A 22,375-nucleotide genomic window follows, 5' to 3' on the forward strand; every position below is an offset into this window, starting at 1 on the left:
CCTCTAGGGCTAGGACCTCTGGTCAAAGAGGCCATTAGGTTGGTCTGGAAAAAAAAATTAGCACCACATTGATTATAATAGTAGTGCTGCTTTCTGATGGTATCCATTTCATTCTTAGTGCAGGGTTAGTATTCCCAGCTTTATATAATTAGGAACAGTAACTGATTTTCTATTGGAAAAAAATACTGTACAGTTGTTCTGGTTATCTACATAACAAACTACCCCAAAGCTTTGTGGCTTAAAACAACTGTTTAGGGCTTCCCTGGTGGCGCAGTGGTTGAGAGTCCGCCTGCCGATGCAGGGGACACGGGTTCGAGCCCTGGTTGGGGAAGATCCCACATGCCATGGAGAGGCTGGGCCTGTGAGCCATGGCCATTGAGCCTGTGCATCCGGAGCCTGTGCTCCGCAACGGGAGAGGCCACAGTGGTGAGAGGCCCGCGTACCGCAAAAAAAACCCACAAAAAAACCCACTGTTTATTATATTTCATTCTTCTCTGGATAGAGTGAGCTCAGCTGGGCAGTTCCACATAGGGTTTCTCATTCTGTTGCAGTCAGATATTGGCAGAAGCTGTAGTCTTCTGACAGTGTGGCTTGGCTAGGTGTGGCATCTAACATGCATCACTCACACAGCTGGGACTGCTTAATGGAGTGTCTCCTTGTGGCCTCTCCACATAGCTTGGGCTTTTCACCACAAGGTGGCTGGATTCTGAGAGGGAACCTCCCAAGAGCATGTATTCTAAGAGACAGGAAGCAGAAGCTGCCAGACTAGTTAAGGGCTATGTCTAGAACTAGCTCAGCTCACTACTGTAATGTTTGATTGGTCAGAGCAGTCTCAGGGCCTGCCCAGGTTTAAGGCTGTAAAGAAGTAGGTTCCAGGGAAGTCCCTGGTGGTCCAGTGGTTAGGACTCTTAAGCTTTCACTTTGGTGGCCTGGGTTCAGTCCCTGGTTGGGGAATTAAGATCCCCCTAGCTACAAGGCAGGGCAAAAAAAAAAAGGAAAGAAAGAAAGAAATAGGTTCCAGTTCATACCAGGGGAGTGTCAGATTCACATTTTTGCAGAAGAGCATTTGGGATGGGAGATATTGTTGTCATGTTTGGAAAATACAATCTGTTAGAAACTCTTGACTAAAAAAAGTAAATAACCATATAATGCCTTGAAAGAGTATATTAGCATATTCTTGCATTGCTATTGTATGTGTGTGTGCATGTTATTACATAGATATTGTATGTATGTGAGTATATGTTATGTGTGTGCATGTATATATGCATACACACATGTATACACATACATATATATGTGATATTTCAGTATCAATATACTTCATTATATGTAGCTTTAAAAAAGACACAAAACTGCACTTTTAATTAGTGTTCACAAATCTCAAAACCATCTAACAGTTGAACTATCTTTCCCCTGATTTGTGTTACCACTCTCCATGAGACTTTTTAATGTCTTTTCCTCTGTTTTCAAACCTCTAACACCCTCTTCCACTCTACTCACTCTCAGCTGATGACTTTGCTTTTTATTTCCTTGACAATAAAGCAGCCAGAGGAAAAATTTAGTTCTATCACCAAGTCTCCCAACTATCTGTGTCATTACTCAGTTCTTTGCCCTTCCTCTCTGTGACAATAGAGTATCCTGGTTAAGCGAAACCTTACCCCCCCCCCCCCACCTTTTAACCTGGGACCCATCTCTTCTTGACTACTTAAGGATTTAACACCTGCATCATCAAATTTTCCCTTCTACTAGATTATTCTCTTCTGTATACAAATAGCCTAAAATTGTGTTTCATTAAAAAAAAAACCCTCCCTCCATAGCACAACCCTGTTTTGCTACATTTCTCTGCTTCCAGTTACTGAAAGTTCTACAAAAGAGTTGTCTATGCTCTGTCTCCATTCCCTCCTTTCCCATTACTCTTGAACTCACTCCACCCATTCCATCGGTGCTCAGTGATGGCCACCACAGTGCCAAATCCAGTGGCCAGTTCTCAGTCTATATTTTATTTAACCTCTCAGTGCATTTAACAAAGTTCTCCTTAAACCCTGTTTTCAATACTCTCTTGCTTTTCCTCTCACTTCACTGCTTACTTCTCAATTTCCTTTGCTAGATTCTCCTCACTTTCCTGACCTCTAAATGTTGAAACTCGGTGTCAAACTTAGCATGTCCTAATTGAACCTTGTTTCCCTCTTCCAGACATGCTTCTCAGGTTAGGAAAAAGAATGATCCTTGATTCCATTCATATTTCACATGTAATCTATCAGCAGATCTTGACAGCTCTAACTACAAAACATGTCAAAATTCCAAACTCTGAAATGTTTACCTTTACCATTCTTACCTTTGTCCAGTCAACCATCATCATGTGGATTGTTGCAATAAATACTTTCCTAACTGGAACCCCCACTGTCCTCTTTGCCTTTTCATGATTTATTTTCAACAGAGCACTCAGAGTAATGCTTTCAAGACTTATGTCATATCACATCACTCTTCTATTCCAAATCTCCAGTGGCTTCTCATCTTGCTGGGAGTAAAAGCTAAAGACCTTAACATAATTTACAAAGGCCCTGCCTAATCTGGTCTGTGTTGCCTCTCTGCATCATCACCACTTTCCCCCTTGTTCACTTTGCTCCAGGTGCGCTGACTTCTTTACTCTCTGTGAATATGCCAAGTTCACTTCCACATTGAGGCATTTGCTCTTGCTGTTTCTCATGCCTATAAAATTTCCCCAGTTTTCCTAAATGCTGTCACTTTATTTCATTCAGGTTTCTACTTAAAGTTCGGCTCACAAGGAAGCCTTTCCCTGACCATTCTACCTGAAGCAGTAACTTCTCCTACTCCCCAGCCAATGCACCGTTGGCCACCCACTGTCCCTATCCTGCTTTAATTTTTCTTCTTAGAATTTTCACCACCATTATGTATCTGTGTATGGTCTATCTCTGCTCTCTAGAATGAAAGCACCATGAGAGTAGGGACTTTTTTTTTTTTTGCGGTACGCGGGCCTCTCACTGTTGTGGCCTCTCCTATTGCGGAGCACAGGCTCCAGACGTGCACGTTCAGCAGCCATGGCTCACGGGCCTAGCCGCTCCGCGGCATGTGGGATCCTCCCGGACCGGGGCACGAGCGCATGTCCCCTGCATCGGCAGGCGGACTCTCAACCACTGTGCCACCAGGGAAGCCCAAGAGAGTAGGGACTTTTGATCACAACGAAGTAATAGCACTCAGCAGGTGCTCCATAAGCATTTGTTAATTGAATGAATAAATCAATGCTTGTATATGTATGTAGTGGATTGTTGTGTATGGCTTGATGGGAAAATAATAATCATAACTTTCTATTTTAAACTTAGACAGGTGGCCCTGATTTATCATAAAGAAATGCATGTGCTGGAAACAAACACCACATTGCCTTTATTGCTTATCTCAAGATCTCAATTTTGCAGATGTAATTTGCTTAGGCTTTGTTGCATTTGAGCTGGCAAGAATTTGAGTTCTGCCCATCTGCCAGCATTGTGTACCATCAAGGTGCTTAAGTTTTCTTCATATGTTCATTGAGTGAAGAAAGAACAGCTTGATGTAGTTAGAGTGCATGATTTCTAATGTCTTCTAGTTAAAAATAATTTCTCTTGGGCTTCCCTGGTGGCGCAGTGGTTGAGAGTCCGCCTGCCGTTGCAGGGGACACGGGTTCGTGCCCCAATCCGGGAGGATCCCACATGCCGCGGAGCGGCTGGGCCCGTGAGCCATGGCCAATGAGCCTGCACGACCGGAGCCTGTGCTCCGCAGCGGGAAAGGCCACAACAGTGAGAGGCCCGCGTACCGCCAAATATTATAATAATAATTTCTCTTTAAGATGGACCTTTAAAAATCTAATGCTCCAGTGCTCCATTAGATGATTTCTAAGTAGTATGATGTTCCAAACATTTTAATCATAAGCTCAGAGCCACTTAAAAACATAAGCTGATTCTACTGATTTGTAATTTACTTCATAATTATAATTTTATTTACAGTCACTTGAATCCAGCTTATTTTGACAAGTGTCTTTTTAGGGGAAATCCAGATAGAGATTTTACTAACACTATAGTAAAGATTGATCTGTCTTTAAAAGCATTCTTTATAGATTAGTTACATTCCAAGAATTTTAATTATCATATAAAATTGTGCTTCTCTATAATAAAAACAGAAACCGAAAGATTCCAAAATCAAGATTTCACTTGTGAGCAAATAGAACTTTAGTTCTTAAACCTATATTCTTTAGTAAAGATGCTTATTTTTGTTAAGCATCTACTGTCATGGCATTTACATTTTTTACTTGTTAAAACCACTGTGATGTCCATAATTAAGTTCATTAAGCTGTTTCCATTTAACTCTTATAAAGGTGACGCTTTTTTTTGTTTTTTTTTAACATCTTTATTGGAGTATAATTGCTTTACAATGGTGTGTTAGTTTCTGCTTTTTAACAAAGTGAATCAGTTATACATATACATATGTTCCCATATCTCTTCCCTCTTGCGTCTCCCTCCCTCCCACCCTCCCTATCCCACCCCTCTAGGTGGTCACAAACCACCGAGCTGTGACGCTTTTCACTGAACTGAAAAGAGTAGAACTCTATGACACTAGGGACACATACTGTTTTCAAAAGCTAATTAAAGCTAGATGAGGCCTGGAAACCTGGAATGAATCTCACTCCAGAGACTGTAGCTTTATGTTGAAACAGTTCTTTAAAATAGGGCAAGTGATTCTCTCTCTGCCTACCCCAACTTGAGTATCCTTCCTGGAGAAACCAGGGATGTTGCTGGATGGTTGAAATCTTTGTCATACATAGTAGCTTCTGTCAGAGAAAACCACTGTAGGCTCCTGTGTTTCTTTTGGTTCTGATTAAGTTTAGTAACTTACTGGAAAATTAATAGTTCAGGATAGAGTAGAGATAGACAGATGGTACTTTGCATAAGCCAGATCAATTATGTTGTTAGATGTCACTTTGTAGAGATTTTTAGACAGTAGGAACTAAGGACTTTGGTTTAAGATTCTTAAATAAGCCTCTCTTTACATTGCCTGTTTTTAGAGGTTCAGAGAAATGAGCACTTTTCATAGTTTAACTATTTCTCTTTTTTTTTTTCATTCCCTTTCCATATCCCTTTTTTATTTCACCCAACACCAAAAATGCCCTTTCAGAAACATAAAGTAGATCTTTTCTACAAGCTACGCCATGTGATGAATGAACTTATTGACCTTCGAAGGCAGCTCCTGTCTGGTCACCTGACTCAGGATCAGGTGCGGGAGGTTAAGCGGCACATCACCGTGCGCCTGGACTGGGGCAATGAGTAAGTATGAATGTCATTTGGGCATCTCTCAGTTTCATTTATGATAACTTAGTCCTCATAGAGTTGTACCTGATCAAAGCTTATCTTTAGGGATTAAAGACGTTGTATTCTCCACTAAGCTTTGATCATTTTTACAATGAGTAGCCGTTTCTTTCAGTTTATAGCAAAGGACGTTCACTGGTTCTACTCATTGAAACTCTCTCAGCCTCTATTTTCACTTCCAGAAAATTAAATAATTGGACTACATTAACCTCTGGGGTTTCTTCCATCTAAAATTCCTTGATTCTAAACCTCAGTAATCAGAATACTCTTTTTTTTTTTTTTTTTTTTTTTCCGGTACGCGGGCCTCTCACTGTTGTGGCCTCTCCCGCTGCGGAGCACAGGCTCCGGACGCGCAGGCTAAGCGGCCATGGCTCATGGGCCCAGCCGCTCCGCGGCATGTGGGATCTTCCCGGACCGGGGCACGAACCCATGTCCCCTGCATCGGCAGGCGGACTCTCAACCACTGCGCCACCAGGGAAGCCCCAGAATACTCTTTAGTTTCATCTCTTAGTACCTTTGAATTTGGTGTCCTTTACATTTTATAGCCATATAATGAATCCGAATAAGTATATACTACAAATGGGAACTGTCTACATCTGTCATCAGAATATTCTTAACTAATTCATCATTCAGAAATAGTCCTGTATTTATGCAGTGGGTATGACTATTTACTATTGCCATACAAGTAAAATTATAAGACTTTGGCATGGGAAGCTGGAGTAGATAGCACTCAGATTTTATTTCTTCCTAGATTTAATAATTGATATGATTCTCAAATGCTTTTGCCTCATTCTCTTAAAATCGGGTCCATTGAACTTTGAAGTGACGAGGTTGCTTCCTATTTAAGATATACGTTTACCTTAAGTATATTTTAGAACAAGTCTTTAGCTCCTCTCCGCCTCAAGACATCATTGAAATGACAAAAAATAAAAAGAGTGGGAGGAGTGCAGCAATAAATGGGATATGTGAACCCATTTCCAGAAGCTGAAAAGTAGATGGAGGATTAGTAACAGAAGAAGCCTGTAATGTATGGAGGAAACTTTAGCTAATGAAGGAGTTGGTCTGCCTTGCAGCTGCTAGAATCATGGGAGAAAGGGAGTGTGCCCTGGAGCTTAACAAAAGGAAGTGCTTAAAAGTATGTAAAGTAATAATTCACTACTTTTGCTACCATGAGTAGCAAACCTGGCAGCCAGGTGTTTCCCTTTCAGATAGACAAATACAAAGACCAATTGCCTAGGTGGAAACTGGGCAACAAAAGTTTGAACTGGGACTTTATTGCAAAGCCCTCCATATTGAGGCATTTAAGGGTTTCAAAGTGTAATGTACAAATCCCTTCCACTTACCAGAAAGAGAAGCTTGCTAGCCACCCACCCATGTACAAAAAACTCTTCACATTTCTAGTGCCTTTTAAATTTGAATGGACAATCAAGTATTACCAAGTATTTGAAGAAATCCTTTCACAGGGAAGAGAGGGAGACCAGGATAAACAAAATACCTGGCCCTAGAGAGAGTGAAGATTAGTAAAGAACTTTAAAAATCTCTGAGTATCCTCCAAGAGAATCAAGAAGATTCATTATGCATTATAAAATGCTACGAAAAAGGAATGGAGAGTAGGATTTCAAAAAAGAATTTAGGCGGAGAACAGGAAGATAATTTTATGTCATCTCTAGGAAAATAAAACAAAAAGATGGGAAATGGTTGAGAAAAAAACAACAGTACAGAGATTCAATCTAGGGGATCCAACATCAGACATTATATTTCCAGGAAAAGAACAAAGGCAATAAAGAGGAAATTCTAAAAAAATGATAGAAGAGAATTTCCTAGAGCCAAAGAGCAGGTGACTTAAGATTGGAAGAGTCCATCAAATACCTAGTATAATGAATGGAGAAGAAAAACCAAAACCTACAGTGAGGCACACTAAGATAGTTCAATATTTGGGGCTGAAGAGAAGATCCTAAAAGGTTATCAGACAGAAAAACAGGTCTTCTTACGAAAGAATAAGATTCACACCAGCCTCAAAAGTTTTATCAGTAACACTGGATGCTAGAATATAATGAAGTAGTATCTTCAAATTTCTGTTGGGAAATGATTTGCCACCCAGAATTTTATAAACAGCCAAACTATATAATCAAGTGTAAGGGCCAAATAAAGCCCTTTTAAAGTACTCAAGGATGCAGAAGTTAACCTGTCATGGCTCCTTTCTTAATAAGAGACTTGAGAATGTGTTCTTCCAGAAATAGAAGAGTAAATCAGGAAAGAGGAAACACGGGATCTAATAAACAGTGAATCCAACCCAGAGTGGTACTGTTCAGTAGAAAAGAAAAAAGAACAACTCTACATTAGTTATTTGTGACACCATCCTATCCTTGTTTGTTTCATTAAATTACAACCTCTCTTGACTGTTAATAGCATTGCTTGGCACACACCACAGACTCCTTGTATGATATAACATGAATTCAGATGTACGATAGATCAGGCAGTGTTCTTTAAATCTAACTTTGGGCAGTAAAAATCTTAGCAAAATGTAGTATGTTAACTTACAGTATAGCTACTGATCCTGTCTCCTCAGCTCCAAACAGTACTATATGGTATCATTGTACTTATTTTAAAAAATCAATAATGGTAGTAATTTGCAAACATAGCATCACTATGTGCCAAGCAAATTGTTACTTTTGAACTGATGACACTAATAGTTGCATAAATCATTATGTTGCAGTTTAACTGCACTATACATACCAGTAAATGAACAAGAGAAATATTTTATCAATACCTCTTTATGATAAAAGTTAGAAAACAGACCAATCAGATTTTGCAGTCAAATCTGAAAACTTAAAGATGATAGCTTGGAAAAAAGTTCAAATTATATTTGAAAAAGGCAAAGAACATTATAAATACCTGTCAGTAAAGTACAGAGCTGTTCCACCTACATTAATAACTTTTTCTCAACAAAGTGTGTATATGCTTGTGTGTGTGTAGGGAGAGTATTTATATGTTCATTTTGATAAACAATATAAACCAGAAACATAGTTCCATTCCCCGCCCCACCCCACTTTTTTCCCTTCTCCCTCCTTTCTCGAAACCCTGATCCTTCTCTCCTGGTGCTTCTGTATCTTCTTTCCTCCTTTCTCCCTTCCCTTCCACTTCTTTCTTTCCCCATTTCTTCTTCTTTCCATTTTCCCCTTTACTCCCAGTGGAAAATACAGTCACTTAAAAACTTAAATGAGAACTTTTTAGGTCTACTATTACTAAAGGAAAAAGACATATTGCCTCCCAAACCAATAGGACAATTATCTCTGGTTCTCACTCGAAGTAACCCTTTTAAAAATGTTCCTTCTTAATTTGAAAGAAGGGATGGTGTACTGCAAAAGTAAAGTCATTTCGTACCAATAGGTTAGATATAGGAGACTGCTCCATGCAACAGCTGAGCACTGATAACCGTATCCATTCTTCCCATTGTATGCCCTCATAATTCCACTCTTCTTGTTCCATGACACTTTTATAAATGCCATAAAATATTGATAAGCTTAGCATATGCTGGCATGTTTTGGGTGCACAATCAATATTTTCTGAATGTATTTTTACGTTGTAATTGATGTAATTAAATATTAATCCTATGTAATTTTAAACTTTATGCCTTTTTCTTTAGACTCTTAGACTTTATAGCTCTGCCTTTTCAAAACCTATTTCAGACACTGTTAATAACAGCTATTAATAGTTTATTGAGTACATCTACCTGTATCACTGTGGCAAGTGCATGATCTAACTTATCTGCACTGTTATAATGAAATGCGATTATGCTCTTCCAAGACAAGAGCTCTGTTTTACCTAATGAGGAAACTCATAAAAAGGCTCAGAAGAACTTTTTCCAATGTTGCATAGTGAGTGGTAGAACTGGTGTTTGTACCCAGAACTGATGCCAAAGCACATATAGTTTATGTAGGACCTTACTATCTTTATGATCATTTTTAAGTGTGAGTCTTAAAACCAGGAAAATTATTGTCAGTATCTGTAGTCTGTGGGTTATTTGATCTTTGTTCTGTTATCTATACCACATGTCTCATAATATATATATCTGCTTTAACACTGAGTTAGAACTTTCAAGGATAAAAACTAAACTGGTACTGTACTCTTGTATTTAGAGTTTAAGTTAAATGCAGAGCCCTCCACATCTACGTAACAACTATTTAAATTTTTTTCCCTGAGATTAGGAATTTTTATTTATTTGGCTGAAAATTTGAGGATTCTGACATTAAATTTACGTGGCTTATACTTGTTGGCCTCTTTGCCTATGTGCACGCTCATTCCATATGTGAAAATTATTAAAATTGTATTAGGTAGAAATCAGCATTTATAATATTGTGTTCTAAAATACAGGAAGGGCATAAAACAAGGTTGTATTCAAATTAACTAGCCATTATCTCTACTCAAGTCTCCTATTCAAAGATTAAGTCAGTTAATTACATCCTCTCCAAGGGAAATTTAAAATAATTTGTCTAGCAATGTAACTTTAATGTGTTAATTTAACATTTTTGACACCTTCCATAAAGATACAGAGAAAAGTTTCTTCTCAGTCTCTGCTATCATCACTACAGTAAATATAGCATAGATGAGTTAAAAGTTGTGTCAACCCAGGACTGACACAGCCTAATTGATCTTTGCCATAGAAAAATACCTAAGTAAGAAATACTTTACTCTTAGAATAATTTATAGGATTTTTGTATTTCTTCTTTAGGTAAAAAGTACAATTTGATTAAAATGTAAACATTTTATAAGCTTTTGTTGAATTAGAATAATGTTTCTATAGATTTCAAGTATCAAATGAAAAAATTGGTATCTTTTTATTGTGAAGTCTCATCATTTAAGACAAATCACCAATAAATGCATACTTTCTAGTTATTCTTTCTCTCCCTCTCTATCAAATTATTCCCTTCCCTCGCTTCTCTTTTGTACCTTCTCGCAGGTTTTCAAAGATCCTAACCTACCCATGTCCCTTTCTTCCTGCTTAGTTTATGTTCCTTACCAAGGGAATTGCTCTTGGAGGAAGCAACACAAGCAGTAGTTTGAGTTATACTATGCAGAGAATACTGCCACCACCACCACCCCTGCCCCCAACCCCAGCGAGTTTCCTGTGAGTAAATTTTTAGCTAGGACTCAGAAAAGTTTATGGTTCAGTACTTTCTCTTTAAGGACATAGTGATATTTTCCAGCTTCAGGACATCTGAAATTAGTAGAAGCTTCCAATGCCTTCTTAGAGTTCTTCTGGTATAAGGTGTTGTACCCATCCATCAGTTTCTTGCCATACTTAAGAAGTCTGAGATAACTATGTTTAAACTATGCATGTGTCAAAATTCTTCTCTCAAGTTACCATGTTCAAATGATTAACTTACACACACACACTCATTCTTTGTGCATCTGTTTTGCTCATCAGCATACCCTGCACTTAGCACAGTGCCTGCACTTGATAGGCACTACATGAATGTATCTAAGTAACAAGGTGGGTTTTTCTTGTGCCTGTTGGCTACTCATTCATCAGTCTATGTTTGTTTCCTTCTGGATTGATGTATTGACACAAAATTATTCCTCCAACTATTATGACCAAATTGATTACAATCACTTATAGCCATTAGTATTTAACTTCATGGTTATTAGTAGAAAGGTGGCAGGTATAGTGGAAATATCATGGGTTCAGAGTAAGACAGACCTAGCTTGAGACAAGCTCAACTGTACTCCCTTAACAGGCTACTTAGTAACCTCTCTGGGCTTCAGTTTCCTCAGTTATAAAATGGGTCTAATACTGTGTACTTCCCATAGTGCTTAGAGGGGATATACATAAAATGCCTATTCCAAGTAAATGTTCAGTAAAAGGTAGCTATTATTAGTTATATCTTCTATTTTATTACTATATAAATATACCATGCTCTCATTAGCATAGTTATATCTATATGCTCTCATAGTATAAGTATCAGAAAAGGGCACTGCCCACAGAAAATCTTAGTATCTCTAGCCTTTTTCAACTAATTCTGGGGGAGAACTACATCTTAAATGCCTTAAAACATCTATCATATATAATTAATTAACTTCAAGTTATTTTCTATGTTCTGTGGTTCAGATGAGGAAACCCAGAAGAAAAAGATACAATAGAAAATAGAACAGAATATGGAACATTCAAAAGACATGTAAAATTCAAAGAATTTGATAGAGAGAGAGATTCACGGTCTTTAGAGTGGTGCACCTAAAAGAATGCAGGAACAGAAATATGTCTTTTATTCACTGCTGTGTCCCTAAGTTCGTCATGAGCCTAGCATAGAGTAGGTGCTAATATTTATTGAATTATTGGAATGAATGAATGAGTGATTAGTGACAAGTGGTGAGAGAAGACTATTTTTGTGAAGACTATTCACCTAAGCAGTTGGTAAGACCATTTTAAAAACTCAGCTCTATACTACATCTGTATGTAGATGTATATGTAGTTGTATGCCTCCTGCTTGTTTAGGAGTCTTTTTTCAGACACAATTCTCTTTAATCACAATCCTTGTACTTTAAGTCATATTTTAGCTAACGATGTAACACATAATGATAACAGCAGAAGCAGTTCACAATGCCTGGCAGTGTACTGAGTGCTTTACATGGATTAATCCTTACAATAGCCTGTGACAGTAGAGAAGACAGTATTCTTGGTGGGAGAGCCAAGATACAAACTAGGCAATCTGACATCAGAGCCCATGCTCCTAACTACTCTGATGCGCTGCCTTCCTTTGCTGTGACGATAAAGAGACTAAGTTGACCATTCCCTGCACTTACTGTTCACTGTTCTTAGAATATGCCATAGGAAGAAATAGCCAGGAGCCTCTCTTACAGAGTGAAATTTTAGTGAACATGTGTTGTTTCTCACTGTGCAGCACCTCTGCCTTCTTCCAATGAGGACAGTCCTTCAATTTAGCTTTTGGAAACTACTCTTCATCCATTGAAGATGATCTTAGTAGAAGGAAATCAGTCTTCGGTTTTATTAGATCACCTGTTAATCATTTTCTTATTTCCTAAGGTAACGAAATCAAGAAACTAAAAGGTACTGTGTTTTAACAACTTCTAGGAGAGGGAAAACACTTTGCTCTTGGGAGAATTAGCATGAGGAATATGAACATTTGCTTGACTCAAAACTGCTCTATTTCCTATATCCAGTACCATTGGTGGTACATGATAGATCCTCAGAGAGTGTCTTTGGGGTGAGTGGATGGGTATATGGGTGGTTAATTGAATGGACAAGCAAGCTAAGGGTGGCATAGTGCCAAGGTAGAGTTTGCATAGATGCCATTCTCCAGACAAGCCACATCCTTGCGTGTAGTGCATTACTACAGAGCATATACTCTCAACCCTGGCCTTACTGACTTAGATCCATCTGGATTTTTTCTTAAGCTGTTGTACTGAAAACATCTATTTTGATTGGATTATTTGTACAGTCTTCTTTTTGTTAATTAATTGTAATATTTAGACTACCTCATATATTTTGTGACCATCAGTGGTTAAAGAATATGTTTGAAATTTTATCTCTTCATTTTTGTATTTAAAGAATTTTCAACAGCATGACTACAGAAAATTTGTAAAATATCTTAAATTGATAAATTGTTTAATTTCACTTTCCTTGTACAAATACTAATACCATTTTTGTGATCTTTCCACTGTTTTTCTACATACATGTAAAAGTATTCTAAATATTTGAGATCAAAACTGCAAAATTATCTTTCAGATGTAAATTGCTTTTTAAGATGAGAGAGGTGGAAAGGATGTGCTTCAGCTATATCTTGCTCTCCATGATACTACTGCGTTTACATGCTATAAGTATTAGAAGCCAGAGGCCTGAAATTATTTCAGGGAAATTAAGAATAATTAGTAAGAGGTGATTGAATGGAGTACTTCTTTGATGTATGAAGACAGGAAATAAAATCTCTTATAGATTTAAGTGCATTAACATCAGTAATCAGATTTGATGTCATGGTTTTACCATTAAACTGTGAACTATTATAGGTAAGGACAACAGTGTTTTACTGATCTTCTCATCAAGCAAAACTACGAGGGTTTTTTTTTTCTGTATTTAATACCAAAAAATTATTTCCTCTTTAAGAATGCATATTTCTCTATTATAGAATAATACAAGTTATAGTAATAGGTAATAGAAAAATATGGGTTTTTATCCTTTAATAGAAAAATAGGTTTCTCCATTTTTTTTGCCTGCTAAAAAGTACACATCTAAATTTTAATTCTTAATCATAGTAATCATATTAGTCTGTGTGATTAGCGTGTTTGCTTATAGCTTCTTCATGTAGGTTTGATTCCCCATTTTTATTTTATCAGTCTTATTACCATTTAACCTCTTCATATCTTTTCCTATAAAATAGGGTTAAATTGTAAGTAAAATAATTCTGCATTTTGGGTGTATATGTGGCTTATTTTTTTTAATCTTTGCGGTACGCAGCCCTCTCACTGTTGTGGCCTCTCCCGTTGCGGAGCACAGGCTCCGGACGCGCAGGCTCAGCAGCCATGGCTCACGGGCCCAGCCACTCCGCAGCATGTGGGATCTGCCCAGACCGGGGCACGAACCCGTGTCCCCTGCATCAGCAGGCAGACTCTCAACCACTGCGCAACCAGGGAAGCCCTACGTGGCTTATTTTAAATAAGTGGGAATTTTATTCACAGAAAGAGCCTAGAGAATTAGTTTTGCTAGCATAGTCTAAATGTAGTTCATAATCTAGGTGAAGAAAACAATATATACACTTCTCCTTCCACCATCTATGGCATACTTTTTGCCAGGTGCAATAGTTCATAACACTCGCTTTAGAGTAGGGTGGTCACAGAGCAGCTCTGAAACCCTGATGAGAGTTATAGGCCCTCTCCTCAGAGAAAATGCATATATGAACACATGCACATACTTTTATATGTAGTTACAGGGGTCCACAACTCCTAATTCCACTGACTCCAGAGTCAGAGCTATTGTTCTAGAGAGTGAGAAAGGGCGTAACATGTATTGAATATAAATTATGTACCATATTTGAACCCAAGAGTTCTGCCTGTCCAGAGTTATTTCCACTGTCTCATACTGCCTCCCAATCAACTATTAATCATTATCACTTATTCCTTCATCCCCAAGTTATACCAGATCTTCTAAGTATTGTTTTCTTTATTAATCGTGCTCCCTGGTTAAACTTCCATCTAAAGTGTCTTAAGGTATTGGCTAATGTGTGGTGAGGTCTTTACTATAACCCAGTGTCAGTATTAATTAAATTGAAAATGAGATAAAACTCAACCAAGACATAAGTTTCTTTGAGTTTAATATCTTTAGGAGGTGATTTTTTTTTTTTTGGCTGTGCCTTGCAGTATCTTAGTTTCCCAGCCAGGGATTGAACCCATGCCCGTGGCAGTAAAAGTGCAGAATCCTAACCAGTGGACCTCCTGGAATTCCCAGGAGGTGATTTTTATGTGTTTGACTTTGAATTACAAATCTACTTGGACACTGAATAATTTTTTTTATCCTAATGAAAGTAATGCATGGCTGAGCCTGTACATACTTGCAGGATGGGGGAAATTGAAAAATAAACACAACTTATTAATGATCTAAGAAAATCCATCCTTAGTGAACTCAAGCAATCTGTTATAAATGTGATACTGAATGAATCCTTTTTACCGTCACAGGGGGAACTACTTGATGACGAAAATTGTCACAGTCTTAAAATCCCTAGCCTCATTTATTTACCTGAAGGTGAACACAGTTAGGTTACTGGATAAAGGCATGTCCCTGCAGAGGCAGTGTCTGAACTTCTGTCCATAAGGTCATGGTTGGCATGGGCTCTCAGGCACATAAAGAGAGATGAGTAATTTGAGGACATGGCATGCTGAATGTGGTCTTTCTCTTTACTAGGCATTTGGGCCTGGACCTGGTGCCTCGAAAGGACTTTGAAGTAGTGGATGCGGACCAGATTAGTGTCTCAGATCTCTATAAAATGGTAAGAAATTATTACACAGTGTAGCTTGCTCCTGCACACTTACGTTTTTCTCTTTTACTATCCCTAATTACATTATGAAACAATATTGCTAAAATCATTCCTTTGTCTTTGTTTCAATGTATTTAAGGGCTCTTCCTTATCTGGACAGTACCTATCACACTTGCTCTCTAAATGGAATTACTATGTAGGGCATTTGGGCCTACTGTAATGTCTAGCTGTCATTTCTCAGTTGGTTTTGCTGGTGAACAGAGCTCCTTCAGCCTGCAGCAGTTACTAAAATTTTGTCTCTCTCCACCTCTTAAGAAAAGCAGGTAGTTGAAGCTGAAAAGAGCCAGTTATTAATAATGTAATGATTAACCCTGGAAATAATGTACCAGCATTTCTTTCTTAAAACTTTTTTTATTGAACTATAGTTGATTTACAATGTTGTGTTAGTTTCTGGTGTATAGCAAAGTGATTCAGTTGTGTGTGTGTGTGTGTGTGTGTGTGTGTGTGTGTGTGTGTGTGTGTTCTTTTTCAGATTCTTTTCCATGAGAGTTTATTACAAGATATTGAATATAGTTCCCTGTGTTGTACTGTAGGGCCTTGTTGTTTATCAGTGTACCAGTATTTCTAAGATAAATCCTTAACTGTCTGTTGGTTATTATAAAAGTGTATTGAGTTGACTGATAACCAAGATTACATTTTGCAGGCTGAATAAGAAGAATTAACTAAAAGGTACAGAATTTTAAAGTAAAACAAATAAACATCAGAAACCTTCGGTGACTATTAAGCTTAGACTAAAGGACTGGGTAAAACCTCACTTTGAGGAGTATATATTCAAGGAGTGTATATTGGTGAGAATTACAAGTTTTAGAAAGAATTACAAATTTCTCTTTAAGAAAATGTAATATTTTTAGGAAACACAGAGGATGCAAAGTATGTTGCCTGGTCAAGAACCATAGGAAATTTGCCTAAATCATATACAAATAACATATCAATTGCTTCTGTATATTTGGTTATGTATATTTACAAGTATACAAAAGCATTTGTGTCCAGTTGCCTTAACTATGCTCTGTGTGAAGTGATATGTGTGAGATATAGAAATTAAAGATGGAGACTTACTCCTTCCCTTAAGAATATCACCGTCTATGGCTCAGTGGTTACGAATCTGCCTGCCAATGCAGGGGACAAGGGTTCGAGCCCTGGTCTGGGAAGATCCCCCATGCCGCGGAGCAACTAAGCCTGTGTGCCACAACTACTGAGCCTGTGCTCTAGAGCCCGTGAGCCACAACTACTGAGCCCGCGTGCCACAACTACTGAAGCCCACGTGCCTAGAGCCTGTGCTCCGCAACAAGAGAAGCCACTGCAATGAGAAGCCCGCACACCACAATGAAGAGTAGCCCCCACTCGCTGCAACCAGAGAAAGCCTGCACACAGCAACGAAGACCCAGCGCAGCCAAAAAAAAAAAATTAAAAAAAAAAAAAAAGAATATTACCATCTAGGGTATTGGTTCCTAACTCTTTCTATATTATGGAGGATCGATAAAATTTCTCCCCAGGACGATACAAGTACGATTTTGCATACAAAATTTTATACTCAATTTTAGGGAATTGATAGTTGCCTCTGAACCCCATGCATGGTCCCCATGTTTAGAAACTACTCTAGTGGGATCAGATAGACCACAAACAAGAAGGTTTATGAGCTGCATGTCATAATTAAGATATACACTGATGCTGTTAGAGGGAGTAGCTGATCTCCTGGGGCTTTGAGCAATCAGTGAAAGCCTCCAGAGGCAAGTAATGCTTAAGATGAGTCTTGAGAGATGTGCGGGGCTTCATCAGGAAGACAAGCCATAAGGAAGGACATTCCAAAAATAGCACAGAGCATAGGGAAGTAGTAATTCCAGGAAACTATAAGATATTTGGTAACTTTGGCATGTAAGTATGTGTTAGCAATTGGGAGATAAGGCCAAGAAGAAGGCAAGAGCCAGATCACAAAGAGCTTTGTAATCCCCAAATTAGTAGAACTGCTAGTCTGATAGAACCATGGAGTGACATGATTGGATGTGGGTTTTAAATGCTGAGAGAGTATAAAATGCAGAAGACTGGAATCAGGGAGGAAAGAGACCACGGAAATGATTCAGGCAAGAAATAATGGCTAGGCAACAATAGGAATGGAGAAAAAATGCAATAGAGAATGTAGATGTTAATAAGTAAAAATGATGAATTTTGATGATCAATTAGATGTGGAAAGTGAAGGAAGAATGACAGTTTGAAGCTAAGAACTCCCCTCAGAATGGTGGCTTGGAGGATGATATTTTTGGTAAGGATTTTGCATTTTATTCTAAGTGTGACAGAAGGCCTGTGAAGGTATTTGAGCAGGGGAATTACATGATTTGGCTTACATTTTAAAAGGATTCCTCCAGCTGATGTGTGCAGAAGGACTGGAGTAGAGCAAGAATGGAAACAGGGAGCAGTCATTCAAACAAAAGATTTTGATTTCAGTATCTTGAGCTAGATAGGGTTGGAACAGTGGAAGTGGTAAGTTGTTGGATTCTGAATATGTGTTGAAGGATAGATCCAGTCAGAGTTGTTGATAGATTGAATAGATGTGCGTGTGTACAAAAAAGAGAAAGGTCAGAGAAGAATGACTCCTATGTTTTGACATGCCCAACTTTGACCTGGGTGGAAATGGAATAGGAAACATTGTGGGAGAAGAGAGTAGAGCAGTGGGGATCAATATTTCTGGTTTTTCCTTTCAAGGTTTAAATGTCTTCTAGACCTCCAGACTGAGATGTTGAAAGTCTGGAGTTCAGAAGTGAAGTTAAGATATAACAATTTTGGAGTCATCAGAGTATATATGGTATTAAAAGCTGTTGGATAAGATGACCACTGCTTTCCACAAACCTCCATACAGTGAAACCCAGTGGTCAGCAGGTCCTACACAGCAATTCCAGACAGTCAAGCATCAACAGCCATTGGAAGAAACCTCCCACATGAAAGTTAAAGACCAAAAGAAATACTTATGAAAGAAACTTGGAAAAAACTGACAACTCAGTGGAAGAAAATGGTGATTGCTGTCTGCAAAGGGAAGTGAGACAGCCAGGAAGCAGAGCGGAGCAATCTAAGAAGCAACCCAAGGAGCTCTAGAAAATTACAAATGAGATAACTGGAATAAACTTGGTATAAATACTGAGACATCTAGACATGGCTAGGAACAAGGAAGTAGGGCAGACAGAGGCTGCCAGTATCAGTCATGCATTGGGAGCTACCATGGCTCACAGTGGCCTGCTCTGCTTAGGATCCCAGCAGCCTTTGCTGCTGTGGACCTCAACAGCCCTTGTGGACACTGCAGAACCCCTCAGCTTTTATTACTGGGGACCTCATAATGGACCTCAGCAGACTGCTCCACAGAGGACCCCAGCATATTTCACCACTGAAGAAACCAGTAGCCACCACAGAACCCCTGCAGATTTTGCCATTAAGGTTTTCACCCCACAGGTATCTGCATTCACAGATGCCAGCCACCTGAGTCCTCCACCTCCCTCTGCATCTCCTGACAGAGCACGAGTTATGTAGCAGCCCTGGCCTCTGTGGTTGTGTGCATGTAAGACACCAGTCTAGACCCCTACAGCTGAACCCCACTGCTTTGTGTGTGCTCATGTCTAGCCTCTGCAGCTATGTACCTGCACGCCACCAGCCTGACTCCCAACACAGGCCTCCACTGCCATGCATACAACCACGGCAAGCCCCTGTAGCCATAGGAGTGTATGCCAACAGCCAAGGCCCCCACAGCTGCTTGTGGCCCATATCCAGCCTTGACTTGTCACTGGCCTGCAACCCTAGGCTCACCTAAAGGTAGCCCCTGCAGCTGTGCACCTGCACACTGGCCAGCCCAACTCCCATCCCTGCCTCCACTGCCATGCATGTGCTCATGGCTAGCCTCTACAACCTCATGAATATGTGCCAACAGCTAGGGTCCCTGCAGTTGCTTGTCAATCTGCAGTTGGCACCAGTCCTTTCTGCTAGTCCCAGCCCTTGCTATTATGTGTGTGTCTGCAGCTTCCCCCTCCCACTCTGCAGGTACCTGAAGCTGGACCCTGAAGCCGGACCCTGGAGCCATGTGTGTACACACTTCTGACTCTGCCCACCACTGCTGCCTGCCCTGGTCCCTAGTCACTGGACCTGGAAGATCCACTGAGGACCCCAACATCCCTTACAGCTACTGTGGACCCTCCACAGCTTTCCCTAAGAATCACAGAATTGTTGATATGTGGACCTGTGTGGCCTCAGCCAATGAGACCTGCACCCTGAGCCCAGAGCTACGATATGCCCTAACTTGGGCACCCTGCACCATTAGACCCAGAGTCATAGCATACTCTAGCATCCTCACATCCATAGGTGAAGATCTTTCCTTACCAAAGCCAGTCCATAAAGTCTTGAAGAGATAACAGCTCTTCAAAATGTGCAGACAACTATGAAAGGCTACAGGGATCACAAAAAATCAGGGAAACATGACACCACCAAAGAACACAGTAAATTTTCAGTAACTGACCCTAAAGAAATGGAGATATACAAATTGCCTGACAGAGAATTCAAAGTAGTTATTTTAAAGATGCTCAGAGAGCTACAAGAGAACACCAGTAAACAGTTCAACAAAATCAGGTAAATAATACAAGACCAAAATGAGAAGTTCAACAAAAAGATAGAAAACATAAAAGAGAACCAAACGAATTTTGGAGCTGAAGAATACAATGACTGAACTGAAGAATTCAGTGGAGAGATTTAGTATTAGACTGGACCAAGCAGAAAAAAGAATTAGTGAACTTTGGGACTTCCCTGGTGGTGCACTGGTGAAGAATCCTCCTGCCAACGCAGGGGACACGGGTGTGAGCCCTGGTCTGGGAAGTTCCCACGTACTGCGGAGCAACTAAGCCTGTGTGCCACAACTGCTGAGCCTGTGCTCTAGAGCCCATGAGCCACAACTACTGAGACTGCGTGCCGCAACTACTGAAGCCCACGTGCCTAGAGCCTGTGCTCCACAACAGGAGAAGCCCGTGTACCACAATGAAGAGCAGCCCCCGCTTGCCACAACTAGAGAAAGCCTGTGTGCAGCAACGAAGACCCAATGCAGCCAAAAAAGATTTTTAAAAACTCATAAAACAAAGAGTCCCTGGAATTCCCTGGCAGTCCAGTGGAGCCAAAAAAAAAAGAGAGAATTAGTGAACTTAGAGACAGATATATCAGAATTTTTCAGTCAAAGGAGAAAAAAGTAAAAAGAATGAAGAAACCCTATGATATTTAAAGATTACCATTAAGAGAATCAATCTATAGATTATTAGAGAACCAGGAAGAGAAGAGAGCAGAAAGGGGCAGAAAGCTTACTTAAAGTAATGCCTGAGAACTTACCAAATCTGGGGGGAGAGATTTGAACATCAAGTTCATGAAACTCATGGGTTACCAAACAATTTGAACCCACAGAGATCTTCTCCACGACATTATAATAAAACTATCAAAAATCAAAGACAGAGAAAAATACCATATGATATCACTTATATGTGGAATCTAAAAAAATGATACAAGTTAACTTATTTACAAAACAAATAGACTGACAGACATAGAAAACAAACTTATGGTTACCAAAGGGGAAAGGGGGGGAGACAAATTAGAAGTTTGGGATTAACAGATACACACTACTATATATAAAAACAAACAAGGGGCTTCCCTGGTGGTGCAGTGGTTGAAAGTCTGCCTGCCAATGCAGGGGATGCAGGTTTGTGCCCCGGTCCGGGAAGATCCCACATGCCGCAGAGCGGCTGGGCCCATGAGCCATGGCCCCTGAGCCTGCGTGTCCGGAGCCTGTGCTCTGCAACGGGAGAGGCCACAACAGTGAGAGGCCCGCATACTGCAAAAAACAAACAAACAAACAAAAAAACAAACGAGCAGCAAGGAGACCCAATGCTGCCAAAAATAAAATAAATTAATTAAAAAAAAACATGAAGCTATAAAACACTTAAGTATATAGTCAAATTCAGATAAGTATATAGTCAAATTCAGAATACTCCAATACTATAATATGGCAGTATATTACTCTAGTATAAAGGTGAAAAGAAAGAAAAATTAAAAATAACTATAATTACAGTAATTTGTTAATGGATGCACAGTATAAAAAGATGTAAACTGTGATATCAAAAACATAAAGTGGTGGGAAGTGAGTAAAAGGGTAGAGATTTTGTATGGGATTGAAGTTAAGTTGTAATAGCTTTATCTATAAGATGTTTTATGTAAGTCTCACGTAACCAGAAAGCAAAAACCTACAGTAGATACATACAACATAAAGAGAAGTGAATCAAAGCACACTACTATGGAAAATCATCAGTTCACAAAGACAGCAAGAGAAAAGAAAAGGAACTACAAAATGAGCTAGAAAACAATTTTTAAAATAGCAATAGAAATTTCTTACCTATCTATAATTACTTTACTTAAATGTAAATGGATTAAATTCTCAATCAGAAGACATAGAGCAGCCAAATGGATTAAAAAAAAAACAAAGAATATTCTGTTTATTAACAGACTCACTTTAGTGTTGAGAACATGCATAGGCTGAAAGCAAGAAACAGAAAAAGATAATCCATCCAAATGGCAACCAAAAGATGGCAGCAGTAGCTTTTTTTTCTTTTTTTTTTTTGAGGTACGTGGGCCTCTCACTGTTGTGGCCTCTCCCGTTGCGGAGCATAGGCTCCGGATGCGCAGGCTCAGCGGCCATGGCTCATGTGCCTAGCCGCTCCGTGGCATGTGGGATCTTCCCGGACCGGGGCACAAACCCGTGTCCCCTGCATTGGCAGGCAGACTCTCAACCACTGCACCACCAGGGAAGCCCAGTAGCTATTTTTATACCAGACAAAATAGGCTATTTTTTTAAAATAAATTTATTTATTTATTTTTGGCTGTGTTGGGTCTTCATTGCTGTCCACGGGCTTTCTCTAGTTGCAGTGAGTGGGGGCTACTCTTCGTTGTGGTGCATGGGCTTCTCATTGTGGTGGC

General features: G+C 39.4%; 1 protein-coding gene across 2 annotated transcripts in view; it reads left to right on the top strand.

Moving 5' to 3' along the window:
- DOCK3 (dedicator of cytokinesis 3) overlaps positions 1 to 22,375 on the top strand; it is a 405,892-nt gene that overhangs the window by 196,469 nt on the left and 187,048 nt on the right. For both annotated transcript variants that reach the window (XM_073811161.1, XM_033865050.2), the window contains exons 6-7: positions 5,164 to 5,312; positions 15,265 to 15,349. In XM_073811161.1, coding sequence (XP_073667262.1) covers positions 5,164 to 5,312; positions 15,265 to 15,349 — 234 coding nt within the window. The remainder of the gene's footprint in view (positions 1 to 5,163; positions 5,313 to 15,264; positions 15,350 to 22,375) is intronic.

The sequence above is a fragment of the Tursiops truncatus genome, chromosome 10, assembly GCF_011762595.2.
Source record: "Tursiops truncatus isolate mTurTru1 chromosome 10, mTurTru1.mat.Y, whole genome shotgun sequence".
NCBI classification, from domain to species: domain Eukaryota; kingdom Metazoa; phylum Chordata; class Mammalia; order Artiodactyla; family Delphinidae; genus Tursiops; species Tursiops truncatus.